Source organism: Staurois parvus, unplaced genomic scaffold, assembly GCF_062004578.1.
Source record: "Staurois parvus isolate SC_StPar_1 unplaced genomic scaffold, SC_StPar_1.0 ptg000011l, whole genome shotgun sequence".
In the NCBI taxonomy this organism is placed as follows: Eukaryota; Metazoa; Chordata; class Amphibia; order Anura; family Ranidae; genus Staurois; species Staurois parvus.
Window position 1 is genome coordinate 36,340,446 of NW_028317807.1, and position 24,298 is coordinate 36,364,743.

General features: G+C 41.0%; 1 protein-coding gene across 2 annotated transcripts in view; it reads right to left on the reverse strand.

Annotated features, from left to right (window-relative positions):
- Nucleotides 1-4,587: 4,587 nt before the first annotated feature.
- The window catches only part of PRLH (prolactin releasing hormone), a 31,603-nt gene continuing 11,892 nt past the window's right edge, over nt 4,588-24,298 (reverse strand). For both annotated transcript variants that reach the window (XM_089672957.1, XM_089672948.1), the window contains one exon: nt 4,588-4,910. In XM_089672957.1, the coding sequence (XP_089529083.1) occupies nt 4,744-4,910 (167 nt within the window). In that variant the 3' untranslated portion in view covers nt 4,588-4,743. The remainder of the gene's footprint in view (nt 4,911-24,298) is intronic.

Here is a 24,298-nt window from a genome sequence, read left to right on the forward strand (position 1 = left end):
TTGGATTCTTCCTCTCTTTTCTAGCCTACATTAGAAAAAAAATAACAGCAGAACGCTGCTATGACATAGATACTTTTATATGTGTGATCTATTGTTGAACTGTCCACTGTTGTTGCTGATTTACAGGTTGGTTGAATCTCTCCTTACTGCTTGTGACAACATTGCAGGAGGCATATAAACTACCATCCTACCCAAAACAGTTTGGAGACACGTGGGAAGGGGAGAAGTGTGAAGTTTGATTCTCCCTGGTGTTTTACCAGTCTTTGGGACACCATATACAGTATATACAAATCTTCTCCCACCGCGGTCAGGATTGTGATAGGATGGTCCGGTTTCTCTCCCAAGTTACAATGAATACATGCCTAAGTGAGTTTTTTTTATATATTCCCATTGAGAATCCACTAGGAATAACATATAGAAATGCATATTGTGAACTTTCTGGTAGAGTGCATACAGGAAATCTAAAGGAGAACTGAAGACAAAAGGAGAATGGAGAGACAGATAGCATTGCTATTGCAATAAGTAGTCTGCAAGAGCTGGAGAAACAGCTGTTGAGTCTTAATGAAATGTTAAACCCCCCAAAAAAGGTTGAATTGATTGCAGCTTACTAATCGTTAAATGTTGTGGCTGCGTTAGGTTTCTTTTTAGTTTTTTTCCCTTTTCACCTGGTGATGTGGTCAGTAATACACTTCCTGTCTTGTCTCGACTCCACTGAGGGAGCATCAGAGACACCGTTGGATAGCAGCATTGCCAATCTGGGGAGAAAGTAGTGTTAGACTAGCAGATTTAGATGGACTTGACTAATAAATTAAAGTGGTAGTAAACCTGTTTTTGCGATTTTACCGACAGGTAAGCATATAATAAAGCTTACCTGTAGGTTAAAGGAATGTCTCCTAAATGTGTACCATTTAGGAGAACTTTCCATGGAGGTGATGTCACTGGCGCATGTGCTCTGAAGGAATGGCATACCGTGCCGTTCCTTCAGAGCTTTGTGCCCTGCCCGGGGTTCCCACGCACTTGCGTTGGAGTTACGTCATCATGGTGTGTCCAGTCAGACGGCCAGAGCCCACAAACCTGTAAGGAACACCAGGTGAAGATAGAAGCTCTGTCGGCAATGACAGCGCACCACTGGAGGGCTTTGTTTAACCACTTCCAGTCCGGACACTTTTACCCCCTTCCTGTCCAGGCCAATTTTCAGCTTTTAGTGCTATCACACTTTGAATGACAATTGCGCAGTCATGCAACACTGTACCCATATTAATTTTTTAGCATTTTTTTGAGAGATAAAACTTTATTTTGGTGGTATTTATTCACCACTGGGATTTTAATTTTTTTTGCTATACAGTCAGGTCCATAAATATTGGGACATCGACACAATTCTAACATTTTTGGCTCTGTACACCGTTGTGGATTTGAAATGAAACAAACAAGATGTGCTTTAACTGCAGACTGTCAGCTTTAATTTGAGGGTATTTACATCCAAATCAGGTGAACGGTGTAGGACTTACAACAGTTTGCATATGTGCCTCCCACTTGTTAAGGGACCAAAAGTAATGGGACAGAATAATTATCATAAATCAAACTTTCACTTTTTAATACTTGGTTGCAAATCCTTTGCAGTCAATTATAGCCTGAAGTCTGGAACGCATAGACATCACCAGATGCTGGGTTTCATCCCTGGTGATGCTCTGCCAGGCCTCTACTGCAACTGTCTTCAGTTCCTGCTTGTTCTTGGGGCATTTTCCCTTCAGTTTTGTCTTCAGCAAGTGAAATGCATGCTCAAGCGGATTCAGGTCAGGTGATTGACTTGGCCATTGCATAACATTCCACTTCTTTCCCTTAAAAAAACTCTTTGGTTGCTTTTGCAGTATGCTTTGGGTCATTGTCCATCTGCACTGTAAAGCGGCGTCCAATGAGTTCTGAAGCATTTGGCTGAATATGAGCAGATAATATTGCCCGAAACATTTCAGAATTCATCCTGCTGCTTTTGTCAGCAGTCACATCATCAATAAATACAAGAGAACCAGTTCCATTGGTAGCCATACATGCCCACGCCATGACACTACCACCACCATGCTTCACTGATGAGGTGGTATGCTTAGGATCATGAGCAGTTCCTTTCCTTCTCCATTCTCTTCTCTTCCCATCACTCTGGTATAAGTTGATCTTGGTCTCATCTGTCCATAGGATGTTGTTCCAGAACTGTGAAGGCTTTTTTAGATGTCGTTTGGCAAACTCTAATCTGGCCTTCCTGTTTTTGAGGCTCACCAATGGTTTACATCTTGTGGTGAACCCTCTATATTCACTCTGGTGAAGTCTTCTCTTGATTGTTGACTTTGACACACATACACCTACCTCCTGGAGAGTGTTCTTGATCTGGCCAACTGTTGTGAAGGGTGTTTTCTTCACCAGGGAAAGAATTCTTTGGTCATCCACCACAGTTGTTTTCCGTGGTCTTCCGGGTCTTTTGGTGTTGCTGAGCTCACCGGTGTGTTCCTTCTTTTTAAGAATGTTCCACGCCTAATGTTTTTGCTATCTCTCTGATGGGTTTGTTTTCTTTTTTCAGCCTAATGATGGCTTGCTTCACTGATAGTGACAGCTCTTTGGATCTCATCTTGAGAGTTGACAGCAACAGATTCCAAATGCAAAAAGCACACTTGAAATGAATTCTGGACCTTTTATCTGCTCATTTTAATTGGGATAATGAGGGAATAACACACACCTGGCCATGGAACAGCTGAGAAGCCAATTGTCTCATTACTTTTGGTCCCTTAACAAGTGGGAGGCACATATGCAAACTGTTGTAATTCCTACACCGTTCACCTGATTTGGATGTAAATACCCTCAAATTAAAGCTGACAGTCTGCAGTTAAAGCACATCTTGTTCATTTAATTTCAAATCCATTGTAGTGGTGTATAGAGCCAAAAATGTTAGAATTGTGTCGATGTCCCAATATTTATGGACCTGACTGTATAAATGAAAAAGTCCAAAAATGTTGAAAAAAAGTGTTTTTCTTATAAAATTTAGCAAATTAATAATCGTTCTTCATACATCTTGGCAAGATGTATTCAGCTATCTTTTTAGCAAAAACAATATCCCAAATTAGTTTATAACCAAAAAATATAATTTTTCTAAATTTTTTTTTTTTTTTATATTATTATTTATGGGGTTTTTTTTACATACTGTCACCCTAGCAGTACAGTGTCATCATAGTTACACTGTACTACTTGTGGGGAGTGATGAAGATTTTTTTTTTTTTACACTGATTGCTTTCACACCCATAAAGGCTATAAAAGCAATCATTTCTTTCTCTTTGGCTGCATTCTTGCAGCCATTGAGAAATACTGTGAGAGCTGTGATTGGTCACAGCTTGTCACATGGTACAAGGCTGTTGTAAATTGCATTGTACCATGTGATCTCTGATCATTCACAGATTTCACACGTAGTAAGCAATGATGTCAGAAGTGATTGGCCACTGATTGTGATCACTGATTGGCCAATCAGTGATCACATGATCGGGACCTCACACAGAGGTATCGTACAGCGTTCGGTGTTCTGCTGTGTCCGGAGAACACAGCGGGCACGGGATTGCGGTGCCGCGTGCTCCCAGGGAGCGCGCACAGGCTAAAATGGCGGGCACTGTTTATAAACAGCAACCCGCTCCTGTACTGCTCCCATCAGTTCCTGTTTATATACATGGGCCAGACGGGAAGCGGTTAAGGTAGTTTTTCATAATGTGCTATTATGCATAGCATGCTAGCACATTATGATATTGCCTATTAGGGGGAATTTTTTTTTTTTTTCAAACCAACGTCCAGCTAACACTTTTTAAGCAGTTAAAGCAACAGTTTTTTTCCTTTTGGGATTAAGGTTTTGCATAAATAAAAACTGATCATTGTAGTTACCTGTCAATTGTAAATGGTTTGTCGCAAACCACCTACTTGTTCTGTTAAAGGAATAAAGGAAAAAAGTGCTAAAAAATAGTTGCAGTCACCACTGCAAACTGCAATGTGATAATTTTTTTCTTGTGTTAAATACCCCTTTATTGACTTAATGTCCTTGAAGTCATTGACAACACCACCAAATATTTGGCTATATGGGGTCTTAGTCCAGTGGTAATGCTAAGGAAGATGTTCTAGGGATAAGCTGATGCCCTAATTGGGATCCTGAACAGCATTAAATAACTTAAAAGGGTTTGAACCCTGCTTGATTCCAGCATGAGAAATAATTTTTGGGGCAAATGATCTTTATAAACAGAGCATTTTACACAGATGAAGAGGAATGGTGTTTCTGTAAGCTACATATCTCAGTATGTAATATAATGAAAACTATTAAATGAAAACTGTATGTTTTCATTTCTAAAAACTGGTGCACAGGGAATACATGATCTAAATCATCTGATTCTCTGCCTCTGCAAAATCCTGACTTGAAAGACTCTAAGAAGATATTTTGCTGATGAACCCATTCTTATGAAAATATTTTCCATGGAAATCCCTTGTGGATTGTGTATTTGAACTTGTATTTGAAGGATTTGACATAAATCCTATAATGTCAGAAGAAAACATATGATCTTTTAACACTTCTCATTAAATTTGGCTTTTCATTATTTGATGCATACATTTTTGAGCCAAGCTTTTCACGCACTGGTAGAGTTTTGAAAAAAAAACAAGGGTATAAAGGGTTGTGTGCCTCCCTTCATATATACAGTACATAGGGCCATAGCACTTCCATTCTCTAAAGTTTTAATTGTCGTCACTAAGCTCCAAGCTGTGTTCTATTGGAATACAAGTGTGCCCCAAGGGTCTGTACACGAACTTCTGAGCATCTTCCCAGGCTGTGCCCCTCCTACCAAACCTTCCTACAGGGCGGATTCCACGGCCAGTGTACCATGATGGGTCAATGTCAGGATCTAAGGACAAAGAAAGTACACTGTTTATTTAAATGTACATGTCAGAATGTTTCTTAAAAATGATTTCTAAACTATTAATTTTGTTTTGAATAAAACATGAGAGTGACACAGTGACCTTTCTTATTCTGTTCTAAGTGGTGCAAGATATCTGTACTTTAGTCTACCTTCTCTTTAACCTGACTGACTGGGTTTAATGGATTTATTCAACATAAGGGTCCAAATAGACAAATGGGACTATCAAAACTTTGGGGTTGAGCACGTGGAGCCAATTTGTCAGGATGGTGTGCCGCAGGCTTGGGGCATTGGTGGTGCTGGTGCCAGGAAAGGTAAAAAAGTTTGAATAGCATGCATTAAAAAGGGAATTTACTCCAGAGATAAAACTATGATCCTGCCACTTTATAAAATTCTTGTTTGGCCTCATCTGGAGTATGCTGTCTAGTTCTGGTCACCAATCCTCAGAAAGGAGTTGAGGGAACTGAAGAGAGTCCAGAGAAGGGCAACAAAGTTAATAAGGGAACTGGAGGACCTCAGTTAACCTCCCTGGAGGTGTTCCCGAGTGTAGCTCGGGGTAAAGTTTCAGTACCAAAAGCAGTAACCCCGAGCTACACTCGGGCTTACCATGCGGCGTTGCTCAGGGATTCCCTGCAGGGCTTACCTTGTCCTTCACTCCCGCGATGCGTCCCCTGTAGCGTCTCCGGCCATCTCCTCCGGCCGATGCTGGCATCTGGCTTCCGTGTTCCAGTCCCTGCGAGCGTCGGGACGTACGGGGGCCGGAACGGTGGCAAATTTTAAAATTTTTTGAAACTGTAATTTTATTAGAAATTAATTTGACATAGTAAAACATTACTGTATCAAACCATTTCACATACATTTTGTCCCTACTGCTTTGTCCTGTGCCCTGCCTGCATTTTGACTGTTCTTTCTGCCTGGAAACTTAGAAAAGTCGATGGCGTCCAAAAAGCGTCCCTTTTGGTCAAAAGCAGTTTTAGAGCAGCTAGAGAACAGCGATAGTAAATCAGAACTACTTGCAGAATTGAGTGATAATGATTTGTGGGGAAATTCGTCATCAGACACTGAAAACGATTTTGCGACTTTGCTCAGTGATGTGCAAACTTGGCGCTATATTTCAAATTTCAGTGTTTTTGGTTTGATTATATTATTGAACTAAATTTATTATTATATTATTATTTTTATGATTATTTATTAAATTATAATTTATGATTTTGTGTTTCAAATTTTATCATACCCGGGATGTTTACTAGACTCTTGTTTGGACAGATTTCAGTGAGTTATTCCTAAAAATTACAGGCCTATAATAAAAAAAATACATATTTCAATACAAAAAAATGTACCGCTTTCAGCACAGAAATATGGACATAATCATACTGCTAGGGAGGTTAAGAGGAACGGCTACAAACATTGAACTTATTCTCCCTGGAGAAGAGATGCTTGAGAGGGGATATGATAGCGATATGCAGGGGTGGACTGACCATTTGGAAACTTGGGCACTGCCCGAGGGCCCGGGGTCAGTAGGGGGTCCCATGAGATGCCCCTCTTACCTTTTTCATAGGCCTTTTTGAGTTTGGGCAAGAACACAGGGGCCCCATGATCCCCTATTGCCTGGGGGCCCCATGAGTTGTCAGTCCGCCCCTGGCGATATGCAAATACCTCAGTGGTGATGCTACCATAGGAAATAAACTATTCAGCCTTAGGGAGTATAGGAAGACACGTGGCCACTCAATGAAATTGGAGGAGAAGCGGTTTAGCCTAAAACTGTGTAGGAGGTTTTTCACTGTCAGGGCGGTAAGGATGTGGAACTCACTTTCACAATCAGTAGTATTAGCGGGAAGTATTGATAGTTTCAAATACAGGGATATGGGAAAGGACTTTTGACATAAACATACCCACATACACAGAGGTTGAACTTGGACTGGTGTCTTTATTCAACGTTACCAACTATGTCATTATGAATAAAATAGTGTACAATGTAAAATGGAAGAAAACAGAAGACAACTACACTTGACATGACAACATAATGTAGCTGCCCTGTGGCTTCCTGACAAAGACAGATGGTATAACACATGGTTATTGAAGGTGGCACTGATTCCCATATTTCTCTCAGTAAGTGGGCTCCTTTGGTCTCGAAGAGATGATAAGCACAGAGTGCAACTTGGCAAAGGCTGGAACATTTGGTTTGCTGGACTGGACTGGGCTGGGCTAGGAAGTAGTCACTGTATCCATAGTTTAGAGCTGTAGCTTTCTTTCATTAAATTTTGCTAAAATTATGTAGCCCCTGTATATGTCTGTAATATTGTTAATTAAGCCCAGAAGCTGTTATGTGCAGATATATACTTATCTTGACCATTGGATAAAGAGCCCTTTAACCCAGATACAAGCAATCTTGGGATGTTGAGAGTCTTTTGGGGTCTCAGTACCCCTTGTGAATAAAAGCACATATACAGTTGGTACATTTTTAACATAATGAAAAAAAATTATTATATAGCCTAGTGGCACTGATGCGTGGGAATGTACATCCCTGTTCTTTGTAGTTATGTAGAGATAGATCTCCACTAAACTGAAAGAAATAAAAGGAGAAAACTACTGGAGGAACTGTACCAAATTCTAAAGAGTGCGCATGCTAAATATTATGCCATTTCATGCTCACCTGCCCAACAAGAAACAAAAGTAATGGTCCTGAACTAGGATTTTGGATTTAAAAAGGCACTTTAGTCAACATGGTTTTGTTATTTTTTAAATAAGTGGGAACTGCTTAGTTGCCAGATTATTTTCCCATGCAGTCTTAAAGTGTTACTAAACCCACAACAGTAAAATCAGTCTGTATATGCAGTAAAACATGCTTGTTATACTCACTGTGGAACCTAAGGGGTTCATCCTCTGCATTGTGTAAAAATGCTGTTTGACCTTGTCTTCTCTGATCCTCCCCTTCTTCCAGTGTCCCCCTCTTATCTCCTGATAAGACATAGCATGTGGAGTCACTCTGCACATGCTCAGTTTGGTGTGTATTGCTAAAGAGGTTTTTTTTTTTTTTCTTGGGAGAGTGCATGTGATCAGCACAGGGCCAATCAGCACTGTCCAGACAGAGGTCAGGGGTTCTGCATCCTCCTAGGGCAGAATGAAAACTGTTCCTACAAGCTTTAACCAGTGCTCTGCTGGACACTGATAGAAGTCACAAGACTGCTTTAACTGCTGATGAGAAAAAAGTATTTAGCAGTTTATATTTACTAAGATAATTGCATTTTCATGTTCTGTGTACTGGGGTAGAGCAGATATAGTGAATGCAGGGTCCTGTGTTTAGTAACACTTTAAGGACAAGAAGTGAAGAGTAATATTCCCATTAGGGACACACTTTCAGTTTGTGTCTCCATTGGTAAGATTCTTCCCACTTGCTGTATGGTTACTGGGGCTGGAGATAAAAAAGGGAATTTCCTCAAAAGGGTCAGCAATATAAACTAAACAGGATATCTGACCCTTCCGCACTCAATGCAGAATAACAGGAACATGTTTTGGCTGTGCTGTTGGATAGAGAGAATAAATATTTCATGACATTTCCTACCGTTCTCATGACATTACAGTAATATGTTTTTTGGAAACATGCAGAATGATAGAAATATAAACAGTAGCTTCAGCGATAGCAGAAGTAGAGCACAAAATGAAAATGAATAGCTTGTAGAAACCTTGCAAAGATGGTAACAGTACAACTACAAGCAAATAAACACAGTAGGGAAGATTTACTAAAACTGGTGCACTCAGAATCCGGGGCAACTGTGTATGGTAACCAATCAGCTTCTAACTTCAGCTTGTTCAATTAGGCGTTGGCAGTAAAACCTGGAAGCTGATTGGTTTCTATGCAGAACTGCACCAGATTTTAAACTCTCCAGCTTTAGTAAATAACCCCTGTGACAGTTAGTCTTGTTATATGATGAAATGAATACTGAACAGCCAAACATATCAGAAAACATTTTAAAGAAGGATAAAACTGCTGATAGTTGTTCCATTGTAGCTACATTTAGTTTTCATTAAATTCACTAATATACATTTTAAAATGTGACTCTGAATTGTGGTGACAAGAGTTGTCAGTAGACCTGCCTTTTAGGGTCAACTTATTAATCAATATACCCTAGTATGTCATAAACTTCAAGTCTTCTTTCCTAAAAACATATAAAGTAGAGATCAAAATAGCAAAATATTGTTGTGTAGTTATAAAGCATTTATTTAGCTTTGGGTTTTGTGACAGGTATTCTTTGTGGTTCGCCTGTCATTTAGGCTATGGAGTTTTTGAAGCGCTTTTGCGTTAAAAAAAAAGCACCTGAAAAGCTCAAGAAAAATGCTTCCCTATGTATGTCTATATATGTTTTCACACTGGGGCGTTGCACTTCTGTTGCGGTTTAAAAATTCCTGCTTGCAGCATCTTTGCAACATGTTTGTTGAGTTAAAAAAAAAAGCCCCAAAATTAAATCAATGGAAAATGCCTGAAAGCGCCTTAAAAGCACCTCATCTTTGGAGCATGTTTGTTCAGTTAGGCTACTTTCACACTGATCTGACGCAAAAACACAGCAAAAATGCACAGGTATTTTTACCACGCTTTTGCCACACTTTCTGAGCATTTTTTAAAGGAGACATGCCTTAAAAACTGCACCAAAAAACGGTTCTCGGAGGCATTTTTTAGGTGCTTTTCAGGCATTTTTCCATTGCTTTCAATGGGAAGAGGCGTTTTTGGGGCATTTTGTTTAACTCACCAAACATGCCCCAAAGATGCTGCAAGCAGTTTTAACACCGCACCGCATGTGCAACACCAGGTGCTTTTCAGGCATTTTACAGGCATTTTCCTGTAAAAAGAGGTGTTTTGGGGTGTTTTTTAAGGCTACTTTCACACTTTGAGGAGTTTTTGAAGTGCTTTTGCATTACAAAAAGCGCCTCAAAGGCTCAAGAAAAATCCCTTTCCTATGTATGTCTATGTATGTTTTCACACTGGGGCGTTTCACTTCTGTTGCGGTGTAAAAACTCCTGCTTGCAGCATCTTTGGGACATGTTTGTTGCGTTAAAAAAAAAATGCCTCAAGATGCCTCTTCCCATTGAAATAAATGGAAAACACCTAAAAACGCCTCAAAAGCGTCTCAAAAGCATTTCAAAAAAGCCTCTGAGAAGTGGTCTTTGTTCAGTTTTTAGTCACGTGTCCTTTAACCACTTCCCGTCCAGGCCATGTATATAAACGGCCGGATGGGAGCAGTGCAGGGTCGGGTGGCTGTTTATAAATGTCCTCCCCACTCCCTGCTTGTGCGCACTCCCTGGGAGTGCGCAGCACCGCGATCCGGTGCCCGCTGTGTTCTCCGGACACATTGGAACACCGATTGTTGTACAGGGCCTCTGTGTGAGGTCCCGATCATGTGATCACTGATTGGCCAATCAGTGATCATTTGAATAGTAGTAAGCAAGATGTCACTTCTGACATCATTGTTTACTACGTGTGAAATCAGTGAACAGGGGCGGACTGACAACTCATGGGGCCCCTGGGCAATAGGGGATCATGGGGCCCCTGTGTCATTGCCCAAACTCAAAAAAGCCTATGAAAAAGGTACCAGGGGCATCTCATGGGGCCCCCTACTGACCCCGGGCCCTCAGGCAGTGCCCGAGTTTCCAAATGGTCAGTCCGCCCCTGTCAGTGAATGATCACAGAGATCACATGGTACAAGGCTATTCACAACAGCCTTGTACTATGTGACAAGCTGTGAACAATCACAGCTCACACAGTATTTCTCAATGGCTGCAAGATGCAGCCATCGAGAAGGAGAAATGATTGCTTTTACAGCCTTTATTGGTGTAAAAGCAATCAGTGTAAAAAAATAAAAAAAATCTTAATCACCCCCCCACAAGTAGTACAGTGTCACTATGGTGATATTGTACTGCTAGGGTGAGAGTATGTTAAAAAAAACAAAAAACATAAATAATAATATAAAAAATAAAATAAAAATGAAAATAAAATTAAGAAAAATTATAATTTTTGGTTATAAACTAATTTGGGTTATTTTTTTTTTACTAAAAAGATAACTGAATACATTTTGGCCAAGATTTATGAAGAAAGAATATTTATTTGCTAAATTTTATAAGCAAAACACTTATTTTTTCATTTATATAGCAAAAAAAATAAAAATCCCAGTGGTGAATAAATACAACCTAAACAAAGTTTTATCTGTCTCAAAAAAATGCTACAAAATTCATATGGGTACAGTGTTGCATGACAGTGCAATTGTCATTCAAAGTGTGATAGCACTGAAAGTTGAAAATTGGCCTGGACAGGAAGGGGGTAAAAGTGTCCAGAAGTGAAGTGGTTAAAAAATGTTCTGAAAGCATGGCCTATGCATTTTTGCTGTGTTTTTGTTGCAGATCAGTGTAAAAGTAGCCTTAGTTGCAAACAATATGCCGAGGAAAAAATTTTTGTTGTGGGTTGTGGGAGTTAAGTCACTAGGGGTTATTTACTAAAACTGCAAGGTGCAAAATCTGATGCAACTCTGCAGAAAGAACAATCAGATTCCAAGTTTTATTGCCAAAGATTAAATGAACAAGCTGAAGTTAGAAGCTGATTGGCTACCATGCACAACTGTGCCAGATTTTGAGTGCACCAGTTTAATAAATCTCCCCCACTGTGTCCACTTCATTTATGTATGTTCAGGGGCGGACTGACAACTCATGGGGCCCCTGGGCAATAGGGGATCATGGGGCCCCTGTGTCCTCACCCACAATCAAACTATACCCAAAAAATCCTATGAAAAGTTACCAGGGGCATCTCATGGGGCCCCCTACTGACCCAGGGCCCTCAGGTGGTGCCCGAGTTCCCAAATAGTCAGTCCGCCCCTGTGTTCGTTACTATAGCAGCCCTTGGAGGTTAGGTTCTACTTACAGCAATGTTATGGAACAAGCTATAGTGTGAAATATGAAAACAACAGTAGTAAGATCAGGTGACATATGCCACAACATTTTCTCTTTCTGTATAGCAATTATGTTCCTTCCCATGGTGACCACCATGGTTTTTTTTTACAGTGGGAATGCGGGGGAATGCAGCAGAACACAGTTGTGGCACCTCCAGCACTCAATGTATGTAATGGTAAGGGGTGTGGGGTGTGCTAGAGGATCTGTTGATGCTAGCTGCTGGGGGATCTATTGTCACTGGGCGGGATCTGCTGTTGTGTGAGGGTCTATTGTTGCTGGGTTGTCTTATGTTGCTGGTAGGGATCTACTGTTGAAGGAGAGGTTGCTGGCTGCTGGGAGATCTGTTGTCATTGCTGAGGGGTGTAATGATTCTGGGGTAGAATGATACTTCTGTATTCTCTAAAAGGGGTGAGACTGGGAGGTGGGAAAGAGATGGTGGTCAGAGGAGGGTAGGGGGTGGAGACAAAGGGGGACTCAGAAAGGGGGAGTTCCTGCACCTATTCTATAAGAAAAAAAAGCCCTGGTGACCACTGCTTCAGTCACATTAAAATATTCCTCATAGTGATTCCGAAGTACAGCGTACAAATATGATGGGGCAGATCTACAGTAAAACCTTCATCACTACAAGACCCCGAAACAGAATGTATAATGAAACCACTTTTCTATTAGTTTAGCATACAGTTTGGAAGGGTTAGAATCCCTGTCTGTTTTTTTGATGTCTGTGTCCCATTAGTGAGGTTTCCCTTGACTTTTTGTTTCAGAGACAGAACAGGAAGTGAGGAACAATCTCTACAAAGTGAAGGGGAATGCTATCATAAACAGTTTGCACCGGCATAGCTGTTCTCATTGGAAGATTTCCCCATACCTCCTATTCTGGTGACAACTCCATTTTAGATTTCCCATGTTTTTTTTGGCTGGGTGACAGTGGTCACCAGGCTGAATAGGGGACACACAGACAGCAATAGAAACCTGGCAATGATTCTGACCCTTCCTCATTCCATCAAAAACTAAAAAAAAAAATGTTTTGGCTTTACAGAAAATTGATGTTGGTTCTTTAGTAATATAAACATTTATGTTATTGTTTTGTAATGGTGTATCATTATAGAATATGTAATAATATATGTATGTGTGTAGCGCTCCTCTAGATAGCCAGGGGGAGCTAGTTGCTAATTATTAGATAGAAAGGCTGAGCATCAGCCTGGGGAAATGGTCAGCAAGGTCAAATAAGGGTGAGGGCTGAGAGGCTCTGCAGGTCAGTTCCCTGATACCTCCCCTTGCTCTAGAAACTAGAAGAAGATTCTAGAAGCAGTGGGCGTTGGTGAGGAGGGGCACTTAGAGGATTCTGGCCAATCTCCAAGCCGGAAGCTTGGCATGGGGCTAGGGCAGCCTTTATGTGTGACTAAGCCTGCTCAGCAGTAGGAGAGTTTGGGTGGAAGATGTAAAGAAGGCTGAGATGCAGGAGCCTGGGAGGGGGCCCAGTAGGATGAGGCCTACCTATAGGCCAGGACCTGGAAAGGAAGATCACTCATCCTCACCAGTCCCCAGAGGGAGGACTACCTGTGGAGCCAAGAAAGGAGCCAGCCCAGCAGAAGGCCTGAACTACCTAAACCAGCTCACAGACAACAGACTGAGTGAGTAATCCTACCCCCCCCCTCCCAGTTCAGTTAAGGGGAAAATAGCATTCTGGTGGGACTGTTCATTTTAAAGTGGTAGGCACTGGATCTACTTGCCCAGGGGTTCCCTCTAGACAACTGGCTAAAGAGGAGGATTTATCTGGGGTCTGGGGTGGTACACCAGGAGAGGCTGGAGAGCTCTCCAAGAAGAGAAGTTCTGTCTTTGGACTTGTATATAGTTGCCAGGAAGTTGTCCACAGTTCAGTGTTCCTTGTGCATCCCATACACCCCTAACCCCATCCAAGTTCAAATATCCCTAATAAAACAAACAAAAAAAAACAATCTTAAGGACTCTTTACTGTCTCTGGAATGCAAGTCTGTGGAAAATGTGTGTTGCCTTGGCTGTGCAGGACTAGGGGATCCACATCTTCAGTGGCTCCTATGGGGGTAGTGCTACACATGTTACAAATTGACATACAAAGACCTGAACATTGAATTGCCTTGTAGTAAACTCATTCATACTGCCACTGAATAGCCTGCCCAAGGCATTGTGGGGTGGAGGCCCACACCTGGGCCTCAGATTCCTACTCATTTTCCTTGTTTCTCATGTCAGGCCTTCTCATCCTGAGAGAGTAATTGGTTTGCAGATGCAGAAAAGAATACTACTACAACATATTTGGGTTTATTTGCTAAAGCTGGAGAGTGCAAAATCAGGTGCACTTCTGCAGAGAAACCAATCAGTTTCCAGGTGAACCAGCTTTATTAAATCTCCCCCCACTGTGAACATTTAGTACAGGATACATATAGTTCTATGCAGAGAATATTCTACTCTTTCAGATGTCATTTTGGAGATTTATTACATATTTGGTGATCCTGCAAAACAGCTTCTGACTTTTGGTCCTAGATTGCTAAAAACGGTAAAAAGCCTATTCTATAGATGTCCCCTTTTTCCTCTTGGTTGAAAATATAACCTAAAGTTTAATCTGAAGCAGCCAAAATGAGAACTAGCTCAAGCACGTTTTCTGAAATAAATATATGCCTTCATGTCTGAAACCTTTGGCAGATTTAAAAAAATGTGAGCTGGCTTGACCGTTATAAAGTTCCTAGTATGAAACATTTATTATTCAGGATTTAAAGAACATCTATCATTAGAATTTTTATTTTATAGTTATGCTCCCTATGGGACAAAGTACATGTGCTACTTTGTCCCATGTTTCTATGTACTTTTTACCCTACTTATGAGTAGCCACCTACTCTTTTCCCCTTCTGCCTCAGCCTCTCCTACAACAGTTTTGATGGATGATTCATAACTGCAGTTTGTCTTGGCTGTGAGCGCTTTCCTAAAATAAGCAGCGACAAGAGGGATGCAAAGGGAGGAGGCATGTGTCAGCTTCTGCATTCCTCTTGTCATTGCTTGTCTCAGAAAAGGGTTCACAATAGAAACAAGCTACAGCTATAAATCAGCCGTCTCCTTTACAGCTGTTGTCAGACCAGCAACAGCAGGAGAAGAGGGGAACATGTCAGTACTCATACCTAGGGTAAGTAAGAACTTATAAACATGGGACAAAGTATTACATGTACTTAGTACCATAGGGGACAGAACTATAAAATACAAACTTTAATGATGGATCTTCTTTAATGTCTCTAACCCACCCCAGCCTCAAAAGGCCTGTTATTTCTATCAAACGAAATACTTAACCAAAGACTAATCAGTCTGTATTAGGTGTTTTCATTTCACCTCAAAACCCTTGTTTTCCTTACTCAGCTGACATATTACTGACTGACCTAAATATTGATTGTTTTATATCTGTCCTGTGTTATGTAACTCCTGTACATTGCACTACAAAATGTGTTATTTTTTAAAATACAAATGTATACAAGGCCCCTTTCACATGGCGAGGACTCCACCTGAGATCTGTTTGCTCAGCGGGGGATCTGTCAGCTGATCCCACACTAAGCAGGCCAAAGACAGGTCTTATGCAGAGCAGATTCAGCCCACTCTCCTTCGTGGGTGGTTGGATGTAAATGGACCAGCTGTCCATTTATACCTGACTAACATCTGATTTGATCTATATAGATAAGAAAATATAAACGAGCGCTGGGTAAATGAATATATAGTATATAGTAAAAAGCAGCTTGTATAAAAGGTAAAACCTCTAAAACCTCCTTATAAAATATATAGACATAAAATATGCAGCGCTAAAAGAATTGATGATACAAAATAAATACTAAAGCGTACATAATAAACGTGTGCAAATGAGCCCTCTGAAAAAGTGTACTCACACGAAACACGTTAGGGAGGTGCCCCCACACACTGACCACAGCCCGCATGGTCCTTATGAACGGCCAGCGGCCATCTTGGAAATTTTAAATGTAAGTTTATTTACCTGCTTTTTATATTACACTCTTAAATAAAATACTACACTATTGGATACCTCTCTTCTGGGCTTGTTTGTTCTGCGAGCCCCCCCCAAGATGATTCCTGCCACATGAGATCCTCCTGGTGGCTGATGCCTGAATACCTGGAGATACCCTTGAACGCATATCACCTGGATGCTGCTGGCCTGATGACCTTTCATGTTGCAGTGCTCCAGATCCAGATGACCAGGAGTAGGTCTTATTTACTCCAATGTGCAAAAAATTGCGCTATCTGGTTAGTGCAATCAACATTTATTCTCTAAGCCACAGAAGTCACGGATTGTTTCACCATTTCTCAATACCACCGGATAGATTGACTTTGTCACCAATGTCACTATATGCACCTTTTTTCGTATGATATACCATATTGACTCACATCATTGGTTTCAGTGCCAAATAACTTTGCTCATTTGCACACGTTTATTATGTACGCTTTAATATTCATTTTGTATCATCGATTCTTTTAGCACTGCATATTTTATGTCTATATATCTGATTTGATCTGCCCAGATGGAGGGGAACAGGTCCCCATCTATTTGTTTTTAGCATATTGGATCGAATTGAATGTAGATGGCTGTAAACGGACACATCCATTCACACCCATCACTCCATAGAAGAGAATGGAGGGTCCAATTGGGTCCACCTGAAAAACAGATAGGTAGACCTGATTGGAATGATCATGTGAAAAGGGCATTTGCCTTACATTTACTACGTAGAGAACCCAGTGTGTTAATATATATATATATATATATATTAACACACTGGGTTCTCTACGTAGTAAATGCAAGGCACATGCATATAAATATATATATAAATATAAAATATATCTCACCTTCAATCAATTTTAATTCATCTTCTCTGCAGCATGGCAACTATAGCTGTAATCAGCTGTAGCCCCAAGAACAAAATGTAATATACTGCAGATTACTGGTACTTAGATGTCGTGGCTATATTAGGTTTCACCCGGTGATCCTGCCAGTAACATCCTTCCTGTTCTAGGATGACAACGCTCACTCATTGGATCGCATGTACAGAGGATCAGCAATGTCACCCTAGTCTGCTCACTCCCGAATGGAACCACAAAAATGCTTCCCTCTCTATTCACCTCTGAAAAATTGGGGGTTCTGTATTCCATGGAAGAAAACTGGTCAGGGCACTACACTTATACGTGTCTTTCTTTCTTTGCCACAAATCTAAAAGGTCAAGTTCCACGTTTTTATAATCAAAGTCTGGGTTTATTGTACTTTAAATTTTCCATGAATGAACAATATGAAGGCCTGTATTTTTGTATTATGTGAGGCAAATTGATGTTTCAGAACACGAATGACTGAATAAAGCAGCATAGATTTAGGATATTGGCACTGGAAGACTGATTGAATGTACTTGCTGATCAAAGATAGGAGGTACAAAAGATAGTAACATACTGCTGATGAGCCAGAGAATGGAATGAATGTACAGGCAAAGCACTTAGTGCTGATAAAGATGTATGCATAATAAATGCTCAGTTATCCTCATGTTATTCATGCAGTGTGTTATTGACAAGTACATTATCTTTTGTGTCTACAATGTAACTGGACTGACTACTTCAAGGTCATTCTGCATAGAGCAGTGTACTGATCTAAAAATACTGTTATTTTTGCTTTGTATATAAAAGTGACTGTAATTGGTAAAGAAAATATCCTTACCAAGGCTGTCCCATTTTTAGGTGCCTTGTGTTGATTTTACTCTGGCAATCGCCTTCAATTTCGGATGGCCTGCAGCTTCATGACTTGCGCTTCTGTTATATGTAGAAGCTGAAGCCCTGAAGTTTTAGCTAATCAATGGGTGATCACTGGAACTGACAAATGCAGCAGAGGAGAATTGTTGAGTCCACTAAATGTTTTTGCTGAGCCTGCCAGTGTCACTGTATGCTGGTTAAAAGTCATGTCAAGAGCTCCTACCTCCATGCTTCTTTCTGTGTGAAAAGGTGTGAAAAGGCTGGTCTTCATTTTTAGCAACTAAATACAAACAAATCGGTCCACACAAGTCAGAGCCTGCTACTGATTAAGCTTCTGAAAAGTCATGCCCAGGGGCAGACTGACAACTCATGGGGCCCCCGGGCAATAGAGGATCATGGGGCCCCTGTGTCCTAGCCCACACCCAAAAAAGCCTATGAAAAAGCCAATGAAAGGTACCAGGGGCATCTCATGGGGCCCCCTACTGACCCCGGGCCCTCAGGCAGCGTCTGAGTGCTCAAATGGTCAGTCCACCCCTGGTCATGCCTAGGTATAGTTAGTGATCCACACAACCATGTTTTGTGACATTTTGCCGCCACATGTTTTTCTTGTGATATTGGAGGACTTCCCCAGCATCCCTAATGTTGTTACAAGATCTCATGTTTCAAATCTAAAGCTGAAGTTTATTGAAAAAATGGTTAAAGGAAAAAGAACCAGGGATATAACTTATCTGTGATATAGTGTATCCTGCATCTTGAAGGCTGATGATTCCTGTTGAAATTGTCCCTTACTGGTGCCCTTTCTCTTGACATCAGGCACTCATTGGTTAACTGTTTTGGTTGAATGTGTTTTTGTTTGTGAACATCATATCCTGACTCTCCGACTATGTCCTTCTCTTCTGCCCTCCGTCCTCCACTAAGAGAATTCCTTACAAAGAATGCAAAACATTTTGTGAGTGGAGGAGAAGGATTATGTCATTTATCTGCTTCTTCTCCACTCACAAAACATTTTACATCCTTTGAATGGCCAGAGAGTCTAGACAGGATCTTCACCCAAGCAGTTAACCCATATAGAACCAGAAGCTGACTGCTGTGAAGAGGACCGGCATCAGTAAAGGGAGGATTTCTACAGGAACCATGAACCTTCAGGACAAAGGGTACATTTCATTAAAGGTAAGTTATATCCCTGGTGCTTTTTCACAAATAATATTTTCTCACTAAATGTCAGCTTTAATTCTTGTGATGAACTATGGAATAAATAAATACATGCGGCTCATAAAAAGTTCTTTTGGTCATCATACTTTCCCATATGACATCACAGATCCACAAAAAATATTGCTGCTGGAGAATCTCTCCCAGTCTGATTCTGGGATTACAGGTCTGGAATTTGAAGCAGGTAACTATATAATACCAAGCATGTGTCACTGACTGCTAGACCTGCTGTGGACAGTGACTAATGAAGGCCACAGGTATCTTATCAGTATATCATAGCGCCCCAGAGCAATATATCCCTGGTTATACAACTCCTTGTCTTTGCTTGGGGATCCCATTTCTGATGGCATTGTCCAGACTGTTTTGACCCTTTTGATCCAACTTGAATTGCATTAAGGCAGCCCATTCATAACGCACCAAAAAAGAGCATGTACTATTTCCTGTAATGCAGCACACAATAACACTTGGTAATGTGATACTGTGTGCTGTCATGTACTGCAACACAGGTGATTGGCAAAGTACTTTGGGGTAGCATTAACCGCTTCCCACCTGGCCACTGGACATAAGTGGCCGGTGGGATAAGTTGTGATATGGCAATCTGGCTTGCCCATACGCCCTTCCTGTCTATGGGGATGTGCAGATTCCTGGCCCTTGGACACAGCACATCAAGGATTGGGAGATCCACACTCTGAATGGCCCTTGGAGTGATGTGATGGCTGTGATTGGACCACCAGTGGACCATCAACATCTTTCAATGTCTCTAGTGGACTGCCAACATCTGTTGGTTTCCTAGTGGACCCTCAACATCTGCTGGTGTCCCTACTGGACATTCAACGTCTATCGGTGTCCCAGTGGATCATCAACATCCGTCAGTGTCCCTAGTGGACCATAAACATCTGTCGCTGTCTCAGTGGCCTGTCAATATCTGTCGGTGTTCCCAGTGGACTGGCCACATCTGTCACAGTGTCCCAGTGCACATCAACATCTGTTACAGTGTCCCAGTGCACAACATCTGCAATAGTGTCTCAAAGCACCAACATCATCTGCAATAGTGTCAACATCAACATCTGTTGGTATTCCCAGTGCACATCAACATCTGTCGGTGTCCCAGTGGGCCATCAACATCTGTTGGTGTCCCAGTGCACCAACATCATCTGCAATAGTGTCCCAGTGCAATATCAACATCTGTCAGCGGGTCAGTAACTGATTCAGAGGAGAAAGAGGTCCCAACAAGGAGATTCAGGTGATCTAAGGAGGAGCAGGCAACCGCCAACAGCACTGTACATCCTGATGAAGTGGAGAGCACCGGCAGCGCAGTACATCCACATGATAGGCCAGGTACTAGTAGTGGGGTGTCATGTGCATCACAAAGAATTAAGGTCCATACCACCTAAAGTATTGCCATACGCTGGATTAGTAGTAAAATGTGTTTTGGGGTGTAATTCTAAGTATGCCTAAACTGTGTTTTAGAAATAGCAAAAATTACATATTCAAAAGACTTATTATGTCTCACAGAAAATACATTGAGGTATTTGCTTTCCAAAATGTGGTCATTTTGTGGGTGTTTCCACTGTCTGGGTGCTCCAGGGTCTCCAAAATGTGATAGGTACTCTGGAAATTGGATGTGTAATTTATGCTCCTATAATGCCTTGAAGGTGCTCCTTGGATGTTGAGCCTCTCTATGTGGCAAGGCTGTGAAAAAGGCTCACACATGTAGTATCACCATACTCAGAAGGAGTATCAGAATGTATTTTGGGGTGCATTTCCTATTATGTCCATGCTGTATGTTAGAAATAGCTTCGAAATTGACAACTTTCTGTAAAAAAAAGTCAAAAGACTCATTATGCTTCAAAGAAAATACATTGGGGTGTTTGCTTTCCAAAATGTGGTCATTTTGGGGGTGTTTCTATTGTCCTGGTGCTCTAGGGCCTTCAAAAATGTGATAAGTGGTCAGGAAATTAGATATGTAATTTATGCACAATTTATACTCCATGAAAGTCCAGAGGTGTTTCCTAGATTTTGGGCCTCTCTATGTGGCAAGGCTGTGAAAAAATCTCCCATACTGGGAAGGAGTAGCAGAATGTGTTTTAGGATGTATTTTCAAGTATGCCTATGTCGTGTATGAGAAATAACTTGTTAAAATTAAAATTTTGTGAAAAGAAAAATACATTTTATTAAATGTTTTCATTTTCTAAAGAATTTTGGGAAAAAAATACAACTTTAAAAAATTCATAATGCCTCTTAATCCCTTGGGGTGTCTAACTTCTACAGAGAAGTCATTTGGGGGGTATTTGTACTGTCCTGACATTTTAGGCCCTCAGGAAATGAGATAGGCCATCAGATTTACATAAGGATTGATCGATTTTCATATATATGTACTATAATTGTAGATTTTCACACAGCCTAAATAATATACATTGAGTTGGGTTATTTTTATCAAAAAAATGTAGCTGAATACATTTTAGACTGGATTTATGAAGAAAGATTTTTTATGTGCAAAATGTTATAACATGAACTAAGAAAATGCATTTAAAAAAAATATATATTTTTTGCTTTGTTTAGCAAAAAAAACCACCCAAAGGTGATTAAAAACCTCTAAAAGTTATTTGGCCAGGGCAGTAAGTGTGTGAAAGTGTCCAGTATCCAGTATCGGTTAAGAATGAATGGAACCACAGAGCACCAACAAAACATAGTGCATGTTTTTACATAGTGCAGTAATGTGAATTTGGCCTTACACAAGCTGGTAGCATACAGGTTTGCTTTTGTCTAACAGCATTAGGAATTTTAAAATACGTTAGATGAGTAGGATTTCTTCATGGTTGCAGTCTGCTCTGCTTGACATAATTGAGTTGGTCTACTAAAGGCAAATAGGCTGTTCACTTTGCAAGGGACGTTGCAAAGTCCCAACGCTTAGTGAATGCAAAAGAATACCAAACCCCATGCAAGCAAAATATAGTAACAGCATTTTTGTTTGCAAGTGATTGGATAATGACAGTCAGCAGAACTTCACCTCATGCACTAAGCTCTGGGGAAAAATCTCTTTGTAAAAATGAACAGCCTATTTGTCTTTAGTGAACCAAAATCAATATGTTTGATTTTTTCTATGTTTTGTTTGGAGGGAGAGAGGCTTCCTAACACAAATAGGTGTAAGTGTTTCATTCAATTTTTGTGAAAAATCGAGTCATTTGTCTTTGGGGTACTTTAGCAGGAAAAGTCCATGGCAGTGAGGAAATGACAGAGTACTTACCATGCCACTAATGGAACCCTGATTAAAGCACTCGGAGATTAATTTACTAAAGTAGTAGAGAATCTTTGCAAATGTTCATTTACATTAGCTAATAAGATTTATTAACCTCCTCCCGCCCGCCATATAGTAAAATGACGGATGCAAGGCGGTTCCCTTGTTCTGGGAGGACATCCTATGACATCCTCCCACTCTAACTGCGCATGCGCAGCTCCGGGAGCCACGGAAAGACCCGAAGATGTCGGCTCAGTCATGTGAACAGCTGTGTCATATCACAGTTGATCACATGTAAACAGGGAAATGCCGGTTATCAACATTTCTCTCCTCACGAGCTGTCACGCTGACAGCTCGTGAGGAGAGGAGAGCCGGTAATCGGCATTCTTCGGAGAGAACATGTACACAGATCATCAGGGCACTGATGATCAGTGTGCCCTGTTGATCTGTGTAGCCCCAGCAGCGCCACCTGTCAGTGTCCATCAGTGCCAGCTCTCAGTGCTCATCCATGCCACCTGCCAGTGCCCATCAGTGTCACATCAGTGCCACATTTCAGTGCCCATCAGTGCGACATCAATGCCACATATCAGTGCCCATCTGAGATGCCTTTCAGTGTCACCCATCAATGCCAATCAGTGCCACCTATCAGTGCTGCCAATCAGTGCCACCTATCAGTGCCAGTCAGTGCGGCCTATCAGTGCCAGTCAGTGCCACCTATCAGTGTGCATCAGTGCTGCCTATCGGTGCCCGTCAGTGCTGCCTATCAGTGCCACCTAACAGTGCCAGTCAGTGCCGCCTATCAGTGCCAGTCAGTGCTGCCTATCAGTGCCACCTATCAGTGCCGCCTATCAGTGCCATATATGAATTCTGCCTTTCAGTGCCCATCATTGATGCCTGTCAATGCCCATCAGTGCCACCTACCAGTGCCTCCTCATCAGTGTCCATCAGTGCCACCTATCCGTGTCCATCAGTGCAGCCTATCAGTGCCCATCAGTGCAGCCTCATTAGCGCACATCAGTGAAGGAGAAAAATCACTTATTTACAAAATGTTATAACAAGAACTAAAAATTTCAGTGGTTTTTGGTTTAAGAAAAAATAAAAAACCCAGAGGTGATTAAATACCACCAAAATAAAGCTCTGTCTGTCACAAAAAAATGATAAAAATTTCATATGGGTACAGTGTTGCATGACCGCGCAATTGTCAATCAAAGTGTGACAGCGCTGAAAGCTGGAAATTGGCCTGGGCAGGAAGGGGGTATAAGTGCCCTGTAGGCTAGTGACTAAAGTGAACACAGCTCACTCATTATTTACTCAGTAAAGTGAATATTCACTAAAGGGAAAACTCTCTGCTTTGTGGGCTGAAGGCTGTAAAAGTGATGTCACTGCAGTAAGCACTAATACCAGCAGAGGGAGATGTGGGAGAAGTTTGAACAATATTGTTTTTACATCCACTCTCCTTTCTCTATGTAAATGAAACTAGTTATTGAGACAATTAAGTGTTTTCTGTTAAAGATTTAGTCATAGCTTCCAACTGTCCCTTATTTGGAGGGACTGTCTCTCTTCGGGACCAAATCTCTCTTTCTCTCTTACCTCCTTCGTGGTCACTCTTTTTGGTCTGATATATAAACCTTTCATTCTAACCATTATTGCGTTTGTTATTTTAAAAAGCCAATGTAGATGTAACCAATCTTTTTTTTTTACAAATGAATTCTTCATGATCTGGATAATAGAGGTGTGCATTTGCCTACATACTTTGCAGTATAAGGTGTCCCTTTTTCTAGTTTCTGAAAGCTAGTAGGTGTGGTTGCTCACAATCTTTGGTCCCAACTGGGTTTGACTTCCATTCTCTTGGTGGAGTGAGGCAGTATATGATTGCCTAGTGGCTCTACTACTGCTGTCCATGGCAAACAAAATGGCTTTACCACTGCTCCTATGTTTATAGGGTTTTGCCAAAAGGCAATATGGAGAATTCACTTCTGAGAACTGGACGTTTAGTCGTGACAGAACATAGCACCATCTGTCACAGTTAAAAAAGGGAAGGAGGAAAAATCTGGAGGGAATCAAACCCTAACTCCACCTAAAATTATAAAAGATTGGTATATTGTCTATTTGCCATATGTCGCTATTTTTACTAGAGATTTACTAAAACTGGTGCACACAGAATCTGGTGCACCTGTGCATGGTAGCCAATCAGCTTGTAACTTCAGCTTGTTCAATGAAGCTTTGGTAATAAAACTTGGAAACTGAT